General features: G+C 34.7%; 1 protein-coding gene across 7 annotated transcripts in view; it reads right to left on the bottom strand.

The window, feature by feature from the left end:
- Positions 1 to 247: 247 nt before the first annotated feature.
- The window catches only part of LOC105836048 (protein sprint), a 330,029-nt gene continuing 313,307 nt past the window's right edge, over positions 248 to 16,969 (bottom strand). For all 7 annotated transcript variants that reach the window (XM_036285717.1, XM_036285715.1, XM_028193034.2 and 4 more), the window contains 2 exons: positions 13,156 to 13,348; positions 248 to 3,104 (listed from right to left, as the gene is read on the bottom strand). In XM_036285717.1, the coding sequence (XP_036141610.1) occupies positions 3,001 to 3,104; positions 13,156 to 13,348 (297 nt within the window). In that variant the 3' untranslated portion in view covers positions 248 to 3,000. The remainder of the gene's footprint in view (positions 3,105 to 13,155; positions 13,349 to 16,969) is intronic.

Genomic DNA, 16,969 nt, shown 5'->3' with positions numbered 1-16,969 from the left:
ATCGATTTTCTAATTTATGCTAAATATCTCGTCTAATTAACTAATAAATCTAAAAAGAAATGAAATTTACTTTATATTTATGTAATTATAAATATACAATAATAATCGGCTTATATAATTAGTAAGACAAGATATTTGGATTATGGGTTAATAAGTTAAAATTACTATTTTTTTATCTACATATTCTCTGGACTTGTAAATCTTACTTTATTCTTTTAAGACAAGTTTGCTTTCAAATAGCAATATCTTTTTTTTTTATTTTTGCAGACATTTGCAAGACATTACTGACAATAAATAAAGGCATGTAATATGATTTTTCATGTATGACACTGCGCACGCGTGTGTGTATGTGTGTTGTGTGCGGGTATTAAGTGTCAAGCATGTGCACGCCCACAAATATATCCTGTGTGCATTTGCAAATATATATGCGTTTCAATATTGTTTTTTGCACATGCATGCACTATCGTACGTTTTTATTTTCTTTTATCATTGCACTCTATTACTTTAATTAGTGGTCAGATCGAATTGATCGAAGAACAGACGATTGATCATGAATAAGTTTGCTTGCATATTGCAATTTTTAAATATTTTAATTGAATATATTGACCCTCAGTAAGTTTTATAAACTTTATAAAAATTTACCTAAATAAAGAAATATTAAAATTAATATATTAAAAGCTGTAAAAATGTATATTTTATTAGACAAATATATACTTCATAAAATTTTTGGTACTAACTTTCGGTTATCTTTAATGTTAGATCCCTAGTGTTAGATCTAGAAAATTTATGCTACCTATTATATTATTTTGTGAAAATAAAAATTTATTTTTAATTATCTCTTATTAATTTTAATTTTCTAGAAGTTGAAATAATTGGACTTTATTTACTGAGGATTAAAATAAAAAAAATCAACAATTAAATATTGCATACTGTTTAAGATCTCTTTATGCTAACTGAAAAATTAGCGTGAAACGTATTTATGTATATATTCTTTTACAATCACTCAACTCAAGTCACTTAATTTTTCTTCACATTTAAGTATTTGCATGACTGATAAAAATTATTGTTTTTTACATTTAATTCTTTATGATAAATATTCCATGGGAACAGTTGTATTAAATGGATTTCTATCAAAATACTTTTATTAGATATCCTTGAATATATATAAAATCAATTGAATTACTCAATATTCAAAATCTGGAAAGAGATACTCCTTATAAGTAACACTATCAAAGTGCAACACGCCGATCTTCTTGAAACTTTGTACACACGTAATATGTTGAAAAAATATTTGACACGTTTTTTTTATTTTGGCTAACAAGGCGTTTTAAGTTTAGAAAACGCATTCGAAAATTTAACACTCCATAGCATAATGATAACTAACGCTATTTCTTAGCATCGTTTTCTTACAATTTTTACAATATTACTTTATTATAATTTATGTTTTTGAGATCGCTACCCTGGTGAGAATAAAATCGGAGCGTAAGTCGAATGTAAAAGGAGAGTAAGAGCGTAAGTCAAATGTAAAGGGAGAGTAATAGAAGCGTTAACAAACCTTCTACGAAGCGTAAATTGAAACAATGAAATGTAAAAGAAGCGTTAACACTTCTTTTACATTTTCTTGTTTCAATTTACGCTTCGTAGAAGGTTTGTTAACGCTTTTATTACTCTTCCTTTATATTCGACTTACGCTCCGATTTTACACCAGGGTAATTACGATTTTGACATTAGTTTTACAAGATTTAGAATGACAGATTTAAAATGGCAAACCAAAGTCGCAGAAGTTTTGAAAATTGTATACAAAGTTAGTTTCGAAGAAGTTTTTTAGACCTATGATTATGATTTTAGCATCAGTTATACCAATCTAGAAGTAGCGGATAAAGAATGGTAAATTCAATATGGCACATCTAAAATGGCGGACCAAAAATTCAAATTTTTTAAAATAAGTTCCAAAGACAGTTTTTATGATAGTTTTCGAAGTCACTATTTACAATGTTTTAGTAATAGTTTTACAAAATTTTAAATGACGGAAACAAAAAGTATATTATAAAATTTTTAGAAATTCAAGCTGAAGACAGGATTATTAGATTTTTTAATGTTTTTAATTATACAAATCTGAATAAGTCTTTTCCTTTACTGATTGGATAAATCTGTACCTTGCCTTCATTGGCTGGATAAACTTGCACTTTGCCTTCAATAGCTGAGCTAGACAGACCTTTGGCTTGATCAGATCCCTATCCATTTGGTCTAATTAGTTGTTATCTTATAATCATTTTTATTCTTTCAAAATTTGAATTTTGGTCCGCCATTTTGGATGCTAATGGATATTAAATTTATTTTCATCCGCCGTATAAATTGGTATAACTGATGGCAAAACCGTAATTATGAGTCTAAAAAACTTCGAAACTTTGAATAAAGTTTTTGAAACTTCTGCGACTTCTGCTATTTTAAATCTTGTAAAACTAGTGCCAAAATCGTAATTAGCCATCTCAAAAATATTCAGACTATAAAATTAAATAATGTTGTAAAAGTTACAAGAGAACGACGCTCAAGAGTAGCGTTAGTTATCATTGTGCTACGGAGCGTCCCAGATGTGCACAAAATAAAATAATCCACTACAAATCAGATTACTGTTTTAGTTAAAGTTAAAATAAATTCATAGAATTTGATAGGTGGCATCCGTTTTACACTGTGCACATCTGGAACTTACTCTTATGCTAGAGGGTGTTAAACTTTCGAATGCGTTTTTTAACCTTAAAACGCCTTGTTAGCCAAAATAAAAAACACGTTTTTAATATTTTTTAATGTACTACGTGTCTACAAAGTTTCAAGAAGATTGGCGTGCTGTACTTGATTAGTGTTACTTGTGAGAAACAATATTGAATTTTTCAATAAATTTTTACATGTACTTTAAAGATATACTTATATCTTGGAAAATGAAATTTATGATAGAGGTATATTCATGTCACTTTTCAATTGGTAAAATACTTCGCTACTCTCTTAAGAGCTGTTTTTAGGCCATGCTATCTTGGCGTCGATCCGCTTGTAAGCAAAAAGGCAGTGAGAGAGTTCCTGTGGACATTCATGATCTCCAAGCAGCGTTTCTGAAACAATTTTTAGCAAAAAATACAAATGCAGTCATTGAAAATCATTAAATATGTTATTATTCAAGAAATTACAATAATGGCAGTTTGTATACAATATAACAGTTAACTAATTGTTATTATCCAGGAAACACCAACTAACGGTTATATAACTGTTAATTGTAATTCCTTACTTAATAATATAAATGTTATATGTTATATAACTGTTATAAGTTATTTAATAATTATATTGTTAAATAATTATAACTAACCATTATATAACTGTTAGTTGGTGTTTGCTGGATAATAACACTAATTGTAAGGAATATTTTTATATATTTTTTTTTTGTGAATGAAAAGTAACTAGGCATTTTCGACAGATTTTTTCACGCTGAACACGAATCTGGTATCAAAAGTTGCGTATCACGTCAAGTTTTAAAAAAAAATTGAAGTTAAAATGTCAAAAAATGTGTTTTTAATTGTGTTCTTTTACGTGTATTCTTTATAAAGGGCATAGCAGAATAAGCATGTGTGTGCTGCCCCTGCACGGATTTTATTGAGATTTTTACAAAAAGTTGGCATTAATGTAAAATTAAATTTCTTCAAGTATTATATCTGAAAAATAATTTTTATGGGAGTTATGGGGAAAAGAGAAAAAATCGAAAACAAATTTTGTCTCGAAAACGGCTGTACCGATTTTGATAAAAAAAACATATGTTATGGGTTTCAATCCAATAATGTTATAAAAAAAGCGCCAATACGCGCGCAAGAAAGCCCTCAAAAATCGATTTTTATAGAAAATAATTTTAACTTGACACTACAAATGTATGAAATTTTAATCAAACAATCTTTTCCTCAAAAAGAACAAAAACATTTTTTCTACAAAAGTAATGATATAAAGAAAATGTGCCAACTATGAAAATGGAAGTTTATATAAACTAAAACATCTACTTTTACGAACTTATTTGTAATATTTGTACGAATTCTTTGTACAAATATTACAAATAAATATTTTACTACAAAAACTTGGTGCCGCTAAACTGAATAATTTGCTTTAATATAAAATCGATTTCTTGCAATCTAACTTACATGCTAAAAAAATAATTACTTAATAACAAATAATAATTACTAACATTACAATTTTTTTCAATCGAAATCGTAATGACATTCTGTGCGAGTGAGAACTGTTACATCTTAGTGAAAGACATTGTTACCTCATCGGACTTATCACGTGTATATTTTATCTTTGATCAACTTTGATTCTGTGATAAATCAGACTCGCTCTGATCACTGCGTGATAATATAAGATTAAAGCATCTAGATTTCACTTGCAAGCATTATTGCCATTACGTCCTCTCATTCTGCTCCCATCCGTAGGGTTCCAGTGAATCTATTGCGAGATTCGCACACACGTCTCGACGGAAGACATCCCCGGGAACCGCGGAGCGAGCTGTCGACGAGGAATTTTCGGAGACCCCTTTTGAGTGAGGGTTCGCAGGTCGTACTGCCCTTTACCTTGCTTACTGTTTCCCCATCACATTAATTACATAACAAAATCACATAACAAAAATTTCGTTGTCGAATTACGATTGCAGGATCCGGAGAAGACGCGCAAGAAAGGCGACGGGGCGGCTCCATGGCAGATCCCGCAAGAATCCCGACAAGAGCCACCTGGAGCGACTGTATAATTTCCGTCCATGGTGAGGCGAGGCCAACATCTCGAGGAGATGGAGGATGCGCTCAGTAAAGAGACAAGAAACCGCTGCCGACAAGGAAACGCAAAGTTTACGCGCCCAGGGCCCCGAAAATTCAATTACCATCTATGATCAATAAGTAACGGCGACGTACGTCACGCGTCGCGCGCATATCGGGCCGAAAAATCGCGGCCAATAAGGGCCTAGCTTATTTAGGCAAGGTGGGGCACGTTGCCGAGCGGCCCCCGCAGAATCAAGGAACGAACACTAGCTGCGGAAGTCGTACGAGCGTGTCAATCCCGAGACCAAAAAAGAATGTAAGAGGAGCTACATCCCGGATCCCGTCGAGGCTCAGGAGAAGACGACTTGGTGAGACGAGCGTCGCAAAATTATTGTAAAGCCGCCGATTTCGCGATTGGGCGAGCCGCCAAACAATCACAGATTTATTGTCGCCTGTCCGTCGCTAACGTGGAGGTACGAGCTCACGAATTTTCTACACTCTCGTCGCCTACCTGCGCGGATTCGATACATTCTGTTCTTTTCGTTGTGTTTGAGTTACGTGCGTGTCCCGATCCACAACCGAGTCATTATTGTATCGCATTTGTATCGCGAACCCTTGCGCGATGGCGTTTTTGTCGAAATAAATGTATCTGTCTTTTACTGCCTCGCTAGCGAGCGAGTGGTAGTTGCCGCGCACATTATTCGCGGGATATTATATTGTACGAGAGAGCACGAGTCCGTCGCGTGTTGCGCGGACCGTGAGTTATTGTTCGTCCCGATTGCTCTTGGCGAGACCGTCACCTTACCGGGAGTCTGGCGCCTACCAACGGCGCATAGAATGGCATATATAAGCCGGAGAATTTCTACGTGCGCGAAATAACGCTCCAGATAATTGTGTTCGAGAGATTGCCTGCTCGTCGCACGCGTGAATTGTGGTCGTCGCTTGACCGAGCATTAAGAGCCTGTATTTATTTAAGTCGTTAAATATACTTGTTACTCCTGTTTGTTTAATTAATATTGTGTTTACGGAATTTCTCTCGCCTTTCCAATTCCACCCGCCCGCACCTCCTCCTCTATCATTTTAAAGCGGATAACTGGCTGTCGGAGCCGCCGACGCCCCGGTCACCTACGAGTGCCGGCCTTTGTCCGCGACTTTATAAATTTAAGGGTAATTTCCCGTGACATGTGAAAGAGTGGTACGCTTAACGTAACTGACGCCCAATCTTATATTTTAGCGAGACTACGAGAATACGGTTGCCCCGTCACTCGGACGGCGCAAGGCCGCGGCCAGAGATGGAGGCAAAGTTAGCCGTCGCTCTCGAGTACGGTTATACATTATACACGCACGCATAAGAGATTGAGATATTAAAAATCGCTTCTTTATAAATAAAGTTATATACTAAACACGCACGCACGCACGCACACGCATGCATGCACCCATTTACACACACCCACACCCTCCCCCACACATACATACACATATACATTTAGATGCACATACAAAAGAAAAAGAAAGAGAGCTGGCAAATTATTCGGTTTAGTGGCGCCAAGTTTTTGTAGTAAAATATTTATTTGTAATATTTGTACAAATAATTATTCGTAAAAGTAGATATTTTAGTTCGTGTAAACATCCATTTTCATAGTTGGCGCATCTTCTTTATATCATTACTTTTGTTTAAAAAAATACGTTTTTTGTTCTGTTTTGGGAAAAGATTATTTTATTAAGATTTCATACATTTGTAGTGCTAAATTAAAATTATTTTGTACAAGAATTGATTTTTGAGGGCGTTTCTTGCACGCGTATACTTGGCGCTTTTTTAAAAACGTAATTTTGTTGTGATTTCACTTATTTTATAGTGACAGGTATCTTATTTCTTTTTATAATAAATATGAAGGTTCATAAGACAATTTTGAAGTTCATATCAAATTAATGGTATCATATCAAATTAAGGGTCGAGACTAAGATTGAATTAAAATGACAAAACAAGTTTATATTGGTTTTGTTTTTTTCCTGATTATATTTTAATTTATTTTCAGAATATGCCTACTACATCGTGGATTACAACGTGGAGGAAAAGTCGGCTGTGCCTAATTTAAAGATTAGTATAACACTATTGCCCGTATTCATAGTCAGGCCTTATACTTGAGGCTTCCTTAAATTCATCTTCAGATACTTTGCAGCCAATGAAATGATCCGTAGAGCATCTAAAAATAAACTTAAGGAGGCCTTAAATATAAGGATTGATTATGAATACGGGCATATGCGTTGTACAATCAAGTAAGTATATATATTAGATAAAATTTTTATTTTTTATGGAAATAAATATTCTGAGATAAGTTAATACTTTCCCAGATAGCACACGATATCCGTTATTGATCCAGAATGTGCGTAGAATATACGGGATATTATACACATATACATGGACGAACATAAAAGTATATCCATATCTATGATATAAATATAATGAACATATTATAGACATTCATAGTATATCCATATCTATGATATAAATATACAAATGAAGAACATACATGTATATTTATATACGAATGTTGTCCATTGAATATCCACGAGAATTTAAGTTAATATCCAATGTATATTTAATGTATCTTTAAATTGACTCTAGCAGAGATCTATTTCACATCTATACATCCTATGTATATCATATGTATATTTTCAATGGACGTTAATACATTAACGTCCATTGAAAATATACATATAATATACATAGGATGTATTAATACATTAACGTCCATTGAAAATATACATATAATATACATAGGATGTATGGATGTATATTCTATGGATGTGAAATAGATCTCTGCTGGAGTCAATTCAAAGATACATTAAATATACATTGGATATTAACTTAAATTCTCATGGATATCCAATGGACATTCAATATCCATAGATGTATATACATTGTATATACATGTATATACATGTAATATATATTTAGGTGCTATCTGGGTTATGTTGCGGTTTGTTTTTAGTTATTATATTGAAAGAAAAAGAAGGAGAAACACTTCATTTGAACCTAAAGTAGAAGGATTAAAAAATATATACTCACGTTCAGAGAGAGAGAGAGAGAGAGAGAGAGAGAGAGAGAGAGAGAGAGAGAGAGAGAGAGATTGATTTTGATTGATTGATTTATTTAATATGCCCAAGCTAAGGCTGAAGGGCAAAGTGTGATAACAAAGGTAAAGATACAACGTCAGAAACGGAGGGGAAAATAGCAAATCGCAACAAATCGGTGAGCTGACTTAATAACTAATGCTAACTGTACAATAACTTAAAAAGATAACAAAACAAAATATATCATATACAAACGGCGTGACAGTGAGTCAGAATATAAACTATACAGAAAACTGATGCTTGCTATCAGTGAACTGAATTAACATATACAAGAAATGGAAAGGAATAACAATAAGTGACAATAAGTGAGTGACTAAGCAAGGGAGAGGAGCTCAAACAGACTCAGACTCAGAAGCCAGGAGAAACTCACGGAGGAGAGATTTAAAAGTACCAAACGTTGGAGCTGAAACAATGTTGTCAGGGATGGAGTGCCAGAAGTAGCAGAGAGATGAAATGAATTTCTATAAGTAGAGGTTGTATGGAGTGGAATATGAAATGTTAGCGAAGACGAAGCAATACGTGCCGATCTCCTGGCCGAAGGGTCAAGGGGTGAAAAGAGTTCTTAAAGATAAGAAGGAGATTGGGTGAGGAGAATGCGATAAGTAAGACAGCCAAGGAAATACAGTCTCCTATTCTCGACAGACAGCAACCCCAGACGCCGTCGAAAAGGTGTGATATGTTCGTCTCGCCTTAGATTAAAGATAAATCTAATACCACAATTTACAAGTCTTTGAAGCTTGGTGTTCAGTTCATTGCTCAAACCATGGTAAACGAGACATCAATAATCAATTAGGGGCAAAACTAAGGTCTTAACTAACTTGATTTTAAGCTCGGTAGAGAGAGAATTTTTGTTAAACTTAAGTTTGTAAAGAGCATGATGTACACTTTTCGAAACTTGAAGAATATGCTTATTCCATGTAAGGTTGGAAGTGAAAATCACGCCTAGGTTTCTCACCTCGCTCACATACGGTAATGGAGAGCCATCAACCATTATAGGAGGCAAGATAGAGATGTTGATGTTGTTAACGTGATATTGACTTGCAAATAAAATAGCATTTGACTTGGATAGATTAAGATTAAGACCGTTAACTACAGCATACCAAGATACCGCATTAGCATCTAGGGAGATAGACTCAAGGGCACGAGGAACATCAGTTGGAGAGCAAGAGAGATAAATCTGTAAGTCGTCAGCAAAGAGCATGTAATTAGAAAAGGATAAGACGCTACTGATGTCATTGATGAATAATGAGAATAAGAGAGAGAGAGAGAGAGAGAGAGAGAGAGAGAGAGAGAGAGAGAGAGAGAGAGAATCAGAATCGTTTATTTCTAAAGCGTTCTGGGACAAATCCCCTCAAGCGCTACACAATAAACAGTAATATATAATATATAAGAGACCAATATCAACTAATTAGCTAATCAACGCACAACAATAATAATAATAGCAACAATTCATCTAGATCATTAACTACGTCACATATTATAATGAAGCCAGACAATTTAGATCCAACATAATATTAATTACAGAAAGAAATAGAGAGATATAGAAATATAGAAACACAAAAATACAGCAGGATAGAGCAACTAACGAATAAATTAGGCATGCGAAAGTAAGTACGCATAGAGCATTCTCTTACAGTTTATAAATGAATCTGCCCTCCAAATATCATATGGGAGTTTATTCTACAATTTTACTGCTATCGATCTAAAGGAACACTGATAAAGCATAGTACGACACACAGGTTGCTCAAGTTGATTATCCGGTGTTCGAGTGACTCTTTTACATTTATGAGTCCAGTTAAAATTAACAAACAGAAGAATAGGTTGTTGCTTGGTTATGATATTGTATAGGAGACAACCAACAAAATATAACCGACGAACTTTTAGCCGTTGCAACTGCTGATAGTAGGGTGTGATATGTTCAAGAGTATCCCGATTTGACACGCACGATTGGACACGTACGATTGGACATGGCACGATTGGACACCGCATTATTGGACACCGCACGATTAGGGACACACACATTCACATGTGTTTGCAGATTTTCAATTACAATTTACATGGGTTAACGACTTGGACACGCGCGCGCGCGAAACATTTTCTGCATCACATGGGTTTGCAACTTTCCACACAAAACGAGATGCTCGTAAAAATACGTATATAAACGTTTAAAATTTACATTTTTTTTCTGGCAGAGCGACGCTTTTTTCTGCCAAATGTTTCTAAGGTTAGATAATTTGTCATATAATATATTAATGTTTTTCACTAGAAGACTGTGCGGTGTCCAATAATGCGGTGTTTAATCGTGCCGTGTCCAATAATGCGATGTCCAATCGTGCGGTGTCCAATCGTTACGTGTCCAAATGGGATACTGCCAGGAATTAACTATAATTAATTTACCTTGGAGTATTCCTTAAAGGTTCATTGTAATAAATATTTCGCGATTTATTATTTGGAATATTTTGAGTATTCATAAGGAAGTTATTTTAAAGAATACTTGCAGAAGTAAAAAAAATGAAGTCTTGAGGAATTAGTCATAATTTATTCACCTTGAAATTTCCTTAAAAGTTTATTGTAATTTTTATTACTCGCCGCTATGTGATGTTTTCGCGTGGGGTCTTCTTGTGAACAAAATGCAGTGTCTTATAAATAAAACGGGCTCGCCAAGAGCGTGGAAAGAAGTAAGATTTCGCCATCGATACAAAAGACTGAAATATACATGGTGTAAGGAGACAAGATGTGCTATTGCGCACGATGGTGGTTAGCCAATCAGCGTTGTGGAACAAGTGACTAGCCATTTTGGTGTATTAGCCAATCAACGTTTTGCCCTTAGTCCGCAGTAATTAAAACATAGACTTAATTTTAATAATAAAAGGATAATTATTAAATTAATTTAATGGAAAAATATCATTATCAGTTTATTAATTAAAAATGATTAAAAAATTCTTTTATTAAAAAGAACGAAGCGAAGGAGCAGTACAAGTTTTATACATGTAGTTGACAGGAAATGAGTGGAACATATGCTGTAACATTTTTTACATTAAAAAATGTATTATCTATTACAATTTTTACATACAATAAAATTAAATTTATGTATTTTGCAGTTTTGAAGTTAACCTTCTTCCCACAGGCTTCCATCTATTTTATCGCAAATTTAAGTTCTTTGAGAAAAAAATAAAATATAATTTTTTTTCCTTTGACATTTTCACTGCGATTTGTACATTTTTTAACACTGCATGCTACCATTGTGTTAGCAGTAAAATAATCACAAATCACCAGTTTGTTTACAAGTGCCTCTTATTTTCCAATATGGAAGATCACTTATTCCACCTGTGCAGAACAAGTCGAAATTTGGTCTGCTTGACGAGCACACCTTGTCTCCTTACACCATGGAAATATATCAGCTTGTAAAAGGAATCGAGAAAAATGAAAAAGATTATATGTTAATGTGTTAATATTAATGCCAATATTAATGTATTAAATTTAACTTTCAGAAATATTAAGATCAGATTTGCAGATTGAGATATATGTATATATATATATATATATATATATATATATACAGATCGGTCTATTATTATTTTAGATTGTCAAAAAATTTACTAAATTATTCTAAGAAATAAGACAGCATCAAAAATTGTTTAATTCTACAGTTAAGAACTTTTCATTTAAGAATAAAATATTCCTTCTTCGATAATAAATATGATTGGCGCTATTATTGGCCCTATTTTATGATAGCAGATTTATGATCGAAGAGTAAACAGCATTAGATCCAGAAATTATTTCTATGAATGTACATTGTTGATAAAACAAGTAATTCTGTATGAATACTTTGAGAAGTTCTGAGGAATTCCAATAAGTATAAGTAATTCTGTATAAATACTTTGAAAAGTTCTGAGAAATTCCAATTATGGTGGCATGTAACTTCTTACGTGATTCTTAAACTATTCTTCTATGAATTCCTAAGAAATTACAGTCTAGAAAGGAAGAATACTTTATAAAATCTTTTAGAATAAATTGTGCTATCTGAGATTGTGTAAAAACTTAAGTACCTCAAATGACTCTCCATTTTCCATTCTGTCCGCTTTCTTCGTTCTCTCTCTCTTTCTCTCTCTCTCTCTCTCTCTCTCTCTCTCTCTCTCTCTCTCTCTCTCTCTCTCTCTCTCTCTCTCTCTCTCTCTCTCTCCCCTTCTCCCTAAAGGCTTCACCATCGACACGATTATCAATAAAGCACAATTCACGAAACTGTCTCGTAATCTCAGGCTATGCGTCACTTACAGTGAATAATCTCACGCTGCGCGTCACTTACAGCGAACCACTTTCATCCCTCTCGAAATTTTTAATAAATAGAGTTATTTACATGGACATACATGTTTTTGTTGTAGTTATTTGCGTAGAATTGATTGGCGTGGTTTATTTTAGTCTAGGATAATTATTCGTTAATTAGTTTAACAAATTGTTAAAAAATTTTTTCTAACTAACCTTTTATTGAAAAAATCATTACTAGAAACGCTGCCAGAAACTGTTAACGCTTTCAATATCGCGATTTGTTTTGCCATGGGACTTAAAATAACAAATAGTATTATGTTCACTTATTTCGCATTAAATGATAAAATTTTGCATTAAACTTTACGAAAAAAAACAGTTGAAATCATTTTTATGCAAAATCTGATTTTATCTAGTAATATAGCAATTTTGTGACATTCCGTACAAATTGAGTAAAAATTATCCGAGAAAAAAAATTGTGACACTTGCCCTTCAGCTTCTAGGGACATACTGGCTCTGTCAAGCGATAGACTAATGCTTGGAATCTCAAAGTTTCCCCCTTGCATTCGGCTCCCTCACTCCTCACAACATTTTAATGCAAACAATCGATTTTGTAATTTTTAAGATGTTTAAACTTGTTTGGAGTTTAAATACGTCATTATATCCTGTGTTGTTCTATCTCATTAATGTAACAATTAAAATTAATTAAATAATGTTAATTATCAAAAAATTATAAAAATAATTATAAAAATCAATATTTATAATTATCAATAACTATAAAGGTCAAGATAAATATAATTAGATTAATGTAATGTAACAAGTAGAAAAAAATAGCAATAAGCATGTATATTTAACTATGTATTATTTACAAATTCTATTATTGCACAGAGATTTTTCATAATACGTTATATTAAAAATATAATGTAATTTATCTTATAACATTTTACATATTATATTAATTTTTTTTTGTTAAACTTACCTTCCCCTTGCACCAATTTAAAGAGCCCATAATCCTGAGGATTTGTGCATCTGATCTTATGCGCAAGGATACGGCAGATTTCTTTAGTATTCATATTAGGTCGCACCGGAAGTGTTCTAGTATTTAAAGAACCGTGCAACTCATTTGGTACTAAGATTCGCAATACAGATGACCAGTCTGGCGATCCACATCCCTAAACAAATAAAGCATTTTCATGAAAAAATCGGCGATTGAATTTGATCTTTTTTAACACTTTCGTATTTCCAGTTTTCCCAAAAGAGATTGTATGGACTTTATGGATACTGTTTCATAAGTTTTTAGGATCGTTGATTCCAAATCAACTATTAAAATTAAACTTCAAAATGGCTAAATCAATATGACGGTCAAAAAATGCCCTCACAGCACATTAACATTCCACTAAGGTTATAACAATTTTTAATTGTAACCTTCCACGGAGATTAAATAACCTGCCAGCAACATGATCGTCTAAACTTCTCCCATTAACGTTACAGCAACTTTGTCAATAATGTGGTATTAATATTTTACATAGATACAATTTTACATAGATTTTTTTAAGAACGTTTATTATTTGTAATTCTCTAAATTTCGGGATTGTCCCAGATGCGCACAGTAATAAACGGACACAGCAGGCTGAATTAAACAAACACAGACCAAACGGACACAGTAACAAACGGACACAGACCAAATGCGGACAGACCAAATGCACACAGACCAAATGCGCACAGACCAAACGGACACAGTAACAAACGGACACAGTGCGAAACGGACACAGACCAAATGCGCACAGACTAAACGGACACAGTAACAAATGCGCACGAACTTACCACATGAGTTGCGACTTTTCAGGGCACCTCTACTGATGGGGTGGATGCGGGAAGGGGGGGCCTTGCGTCCCTCCCGTGTGTGTGTGTGTGTGTGTGTGTGTGTGTGTGTGCGCGCGCGTGCGTGCGTGCGTGTGCGCAAAGCATTCTCTGTACCACATGGGTTTGCGACTGTGTCGGTTTCGCACTGTGCGCATTTGGTTCGTGTGCATTTGGTTCGTGAGCATTTGGTTCGTGAGCATTTGGTCCGTGCGCATTTGGACCGTGCGCATTTGGTCGGTGCGCATTTGTTACTGTGTCCGTTTGGTTTGTGCACATTTGGTCTGTGTCCGTTTCGCATTGTCTTCGTTTGTTATTGTGTCCGTTTGATCTGTGCGCATTTGGTTTGTGTCCGTTTCGCACTGCGTCCGTTTGCTATTGTGTCCATTTGTTACTGTGTTCATTTCGTTCAGCCTGCTGTGTTCGTTTATTATTGTGCGCATCTGAGACTCACTTTAAATTTTTCGGAGTGAAATGTCACTCCAAAAGAGTGAAATTTTACTCTAAGCGATAGTGAAAAAAACTGTCACTTGGAAATGGAGTCACTATCTCATTTTTTCTGAGATTGATTATATGTTTTGTAACGAGCCGTTCCTCCGCCACGTTAAGGCATATAGATACGAGGCTGTTACCCTCCTACCTCGTGTAGTCCCCTCCGCTTATCTCGGTCTCCCCGCACATCTCCGCTCCTCTTGTCACCAAACGGGGGCTATAAAAGCCCTCCGCTGGTGATAAGAAATCAAATCTCCCCGGTCTAGTGAACTGAGCCGACCGATCCTCTCAGCGAATTGAGCTAAGTATCCAGAGCACGCACTGACAAGGGAACGGACAGAACTGTCCCTCACCGATTTTAATGAGCTTCGGATATGTTGTAGAACATAAGAAAATATTAGACCCATATTTTTTTTTATCTGCGTATCTCGACATTTAGGGGTTGAAACCACCCCTCGAAAATAACGCATTTTTTTGTTTTTTACGAATATCTTTGAAAATATAAGGTTTATAAAAAAATGTTCTATACGAAAGTTTTATGGCATTTTATACTCTTTACAACAGTATATTTATATTTTTTAAAAATATCAAATTTTTTAATTTATCCCACCCTCCACCCCTTTTTTTCAACATTTTAAAAATTTGGTAAAGACAAAAATTAAAGAGCATTAAAAGCCGAATCCACCCATATATAATAACATATGGGTTCCATCATTCTCAATTATTAGCAAAACGAAACAGTAATCTCGCACTATAGGTGCCGCGCTAGAAGTAGTGTTGCGTTATTTCTTTAGTCGCGTCACACTCAATAACTGCCTCTTCTGCGTATATTTTTATATTAAAACATAAAAATGGATTAATCTTAATTATATAATACGCAACGTATTACACGATATAAAGCATAAATGCATATATATAACAAAAGTAGCATATATATACGTATGTGCCTACGTACATTTTCATTGTTACAAATGCGAATATAAATTAATATGAAGCAAAATATTTTTTAACATTTAAAACTCCAAATACAATATAACAAAATATATAATATCAAGAGAAAAATATAAAACATAAACTGCAATAACTATTTGCATAATTATATTATTTACACTATATGCACGTAGCACGCTCTGATAATAAAGATAATATAAGTATATAAGTATATAATTTAATTTAATTTGAAGTTTGAAAATACATTTATACGGATGTATATATACATTTTGCATGCGACACAGACAAATAACTTTAATATCAGTGTTGATAAAGGGACCGGTTGTTTTCGCGCAAGCGCATCACGTGAGGCTTCAATAAAATATCCATTAGTAATAGGAAGGAGATCTTTGATTGTACATCTTTCATTCATGCTTTATATCGTGTAATACGTTGCGTATTATATAATTAAGATTAATCCATTTTTATGTTTTAATATAAAAATATACGCAGAAGAGGCAGTTATTGAGTGTGACGCGACTAAAGAAATAACGCAACACTACTTCTAGCGCGGCACCTATAGTGCGAGATTACTGTTTCGTTTTGCTAATAATTGAGAATGATGGAACCCATATGTTATTATATATGGGTGGATTCGGCTTTTAATGTTCTTTAATTTTTGTCGTTACAAAATTTTTTAAATGTTGAAAAAAAGGGGTGGGGGTGGGATAAATTAAAAAATTTGAAATTTTTAAAAAATATAAATATACTATTGTAAAGAGTATAAAATACCATAAAACTTTTGTATAAAACATTTTTTCATAAACCTTATATTTTCAAAGATATTCGCAAAAAACGAAAAAATGCGTTTTTTTCGAGGGGTGGTTTTAACCCCTAAACGTCGAGATACGCAGATAAAAAAAAATATGGATCTAATATTTTCTTATGTTCTACAACATATCCAAAGCTCATTAAAATCGGTGAGGGACAGTTCTGTCCGTTCCCTTGTGAGTGCCGAACTTAACCTAAAACCGGCTTCCTTACTAGCGCGCACTGAGCGCTTCCTCGCGCCACGCAGTGAGTGGCAGAACACCGCCCCGCTCGTCACCCGGATCCCGGTACGCGTACTGAGCTACCGATCCCGACTGTACACGGGGACCCCGCACTGAGGGGAAACCGCCGACGCGGAGGATCATCCACGCGGGATGATTCCCAGACGATAACAACAGCTGATCGTCGAACAGCTGATCACCGTGGCTGTCGAGCCAAGCTCCGCGCTGCACCGCGCAGTCGCGCACCACCGCGACCAGTCATAGCGCCGCATCGACCGACTCGGCGAATGAGAACGCCGCACCGTACCGCGCAGCCGCGACCGTAACGCCGCAGCCAATCCGGCTACCGCCGCGACCGACACGAACGCCGCCGCACATTATACCGCCGCGATTATACCGCCACGAACACCGTAGTCTGTAAGACCGGCCGCTACCGCCGATCGACGCACCGACCGATAC

Source organism: Monomorium pharaonis, chromosome 4 (genome assembly GCF_013373865.1).
Source record: "Monomorium pharaonis isolate MP-MQ-018 chromosome 4, ASM1337386v2, whole genome shotgun sequence".
Lineage (NCBI taxonomy): Eukaryota > Metazoa > Arthropoda > Insecta > Hymenoptera > Formicidae > Monomorium > Monomorium pharaonis.
The sequence above is the reverse complement of the archived record's forward strand: the minus strand, read 5'-3'. Positions and strand labels throughout refer to the sequence as shown.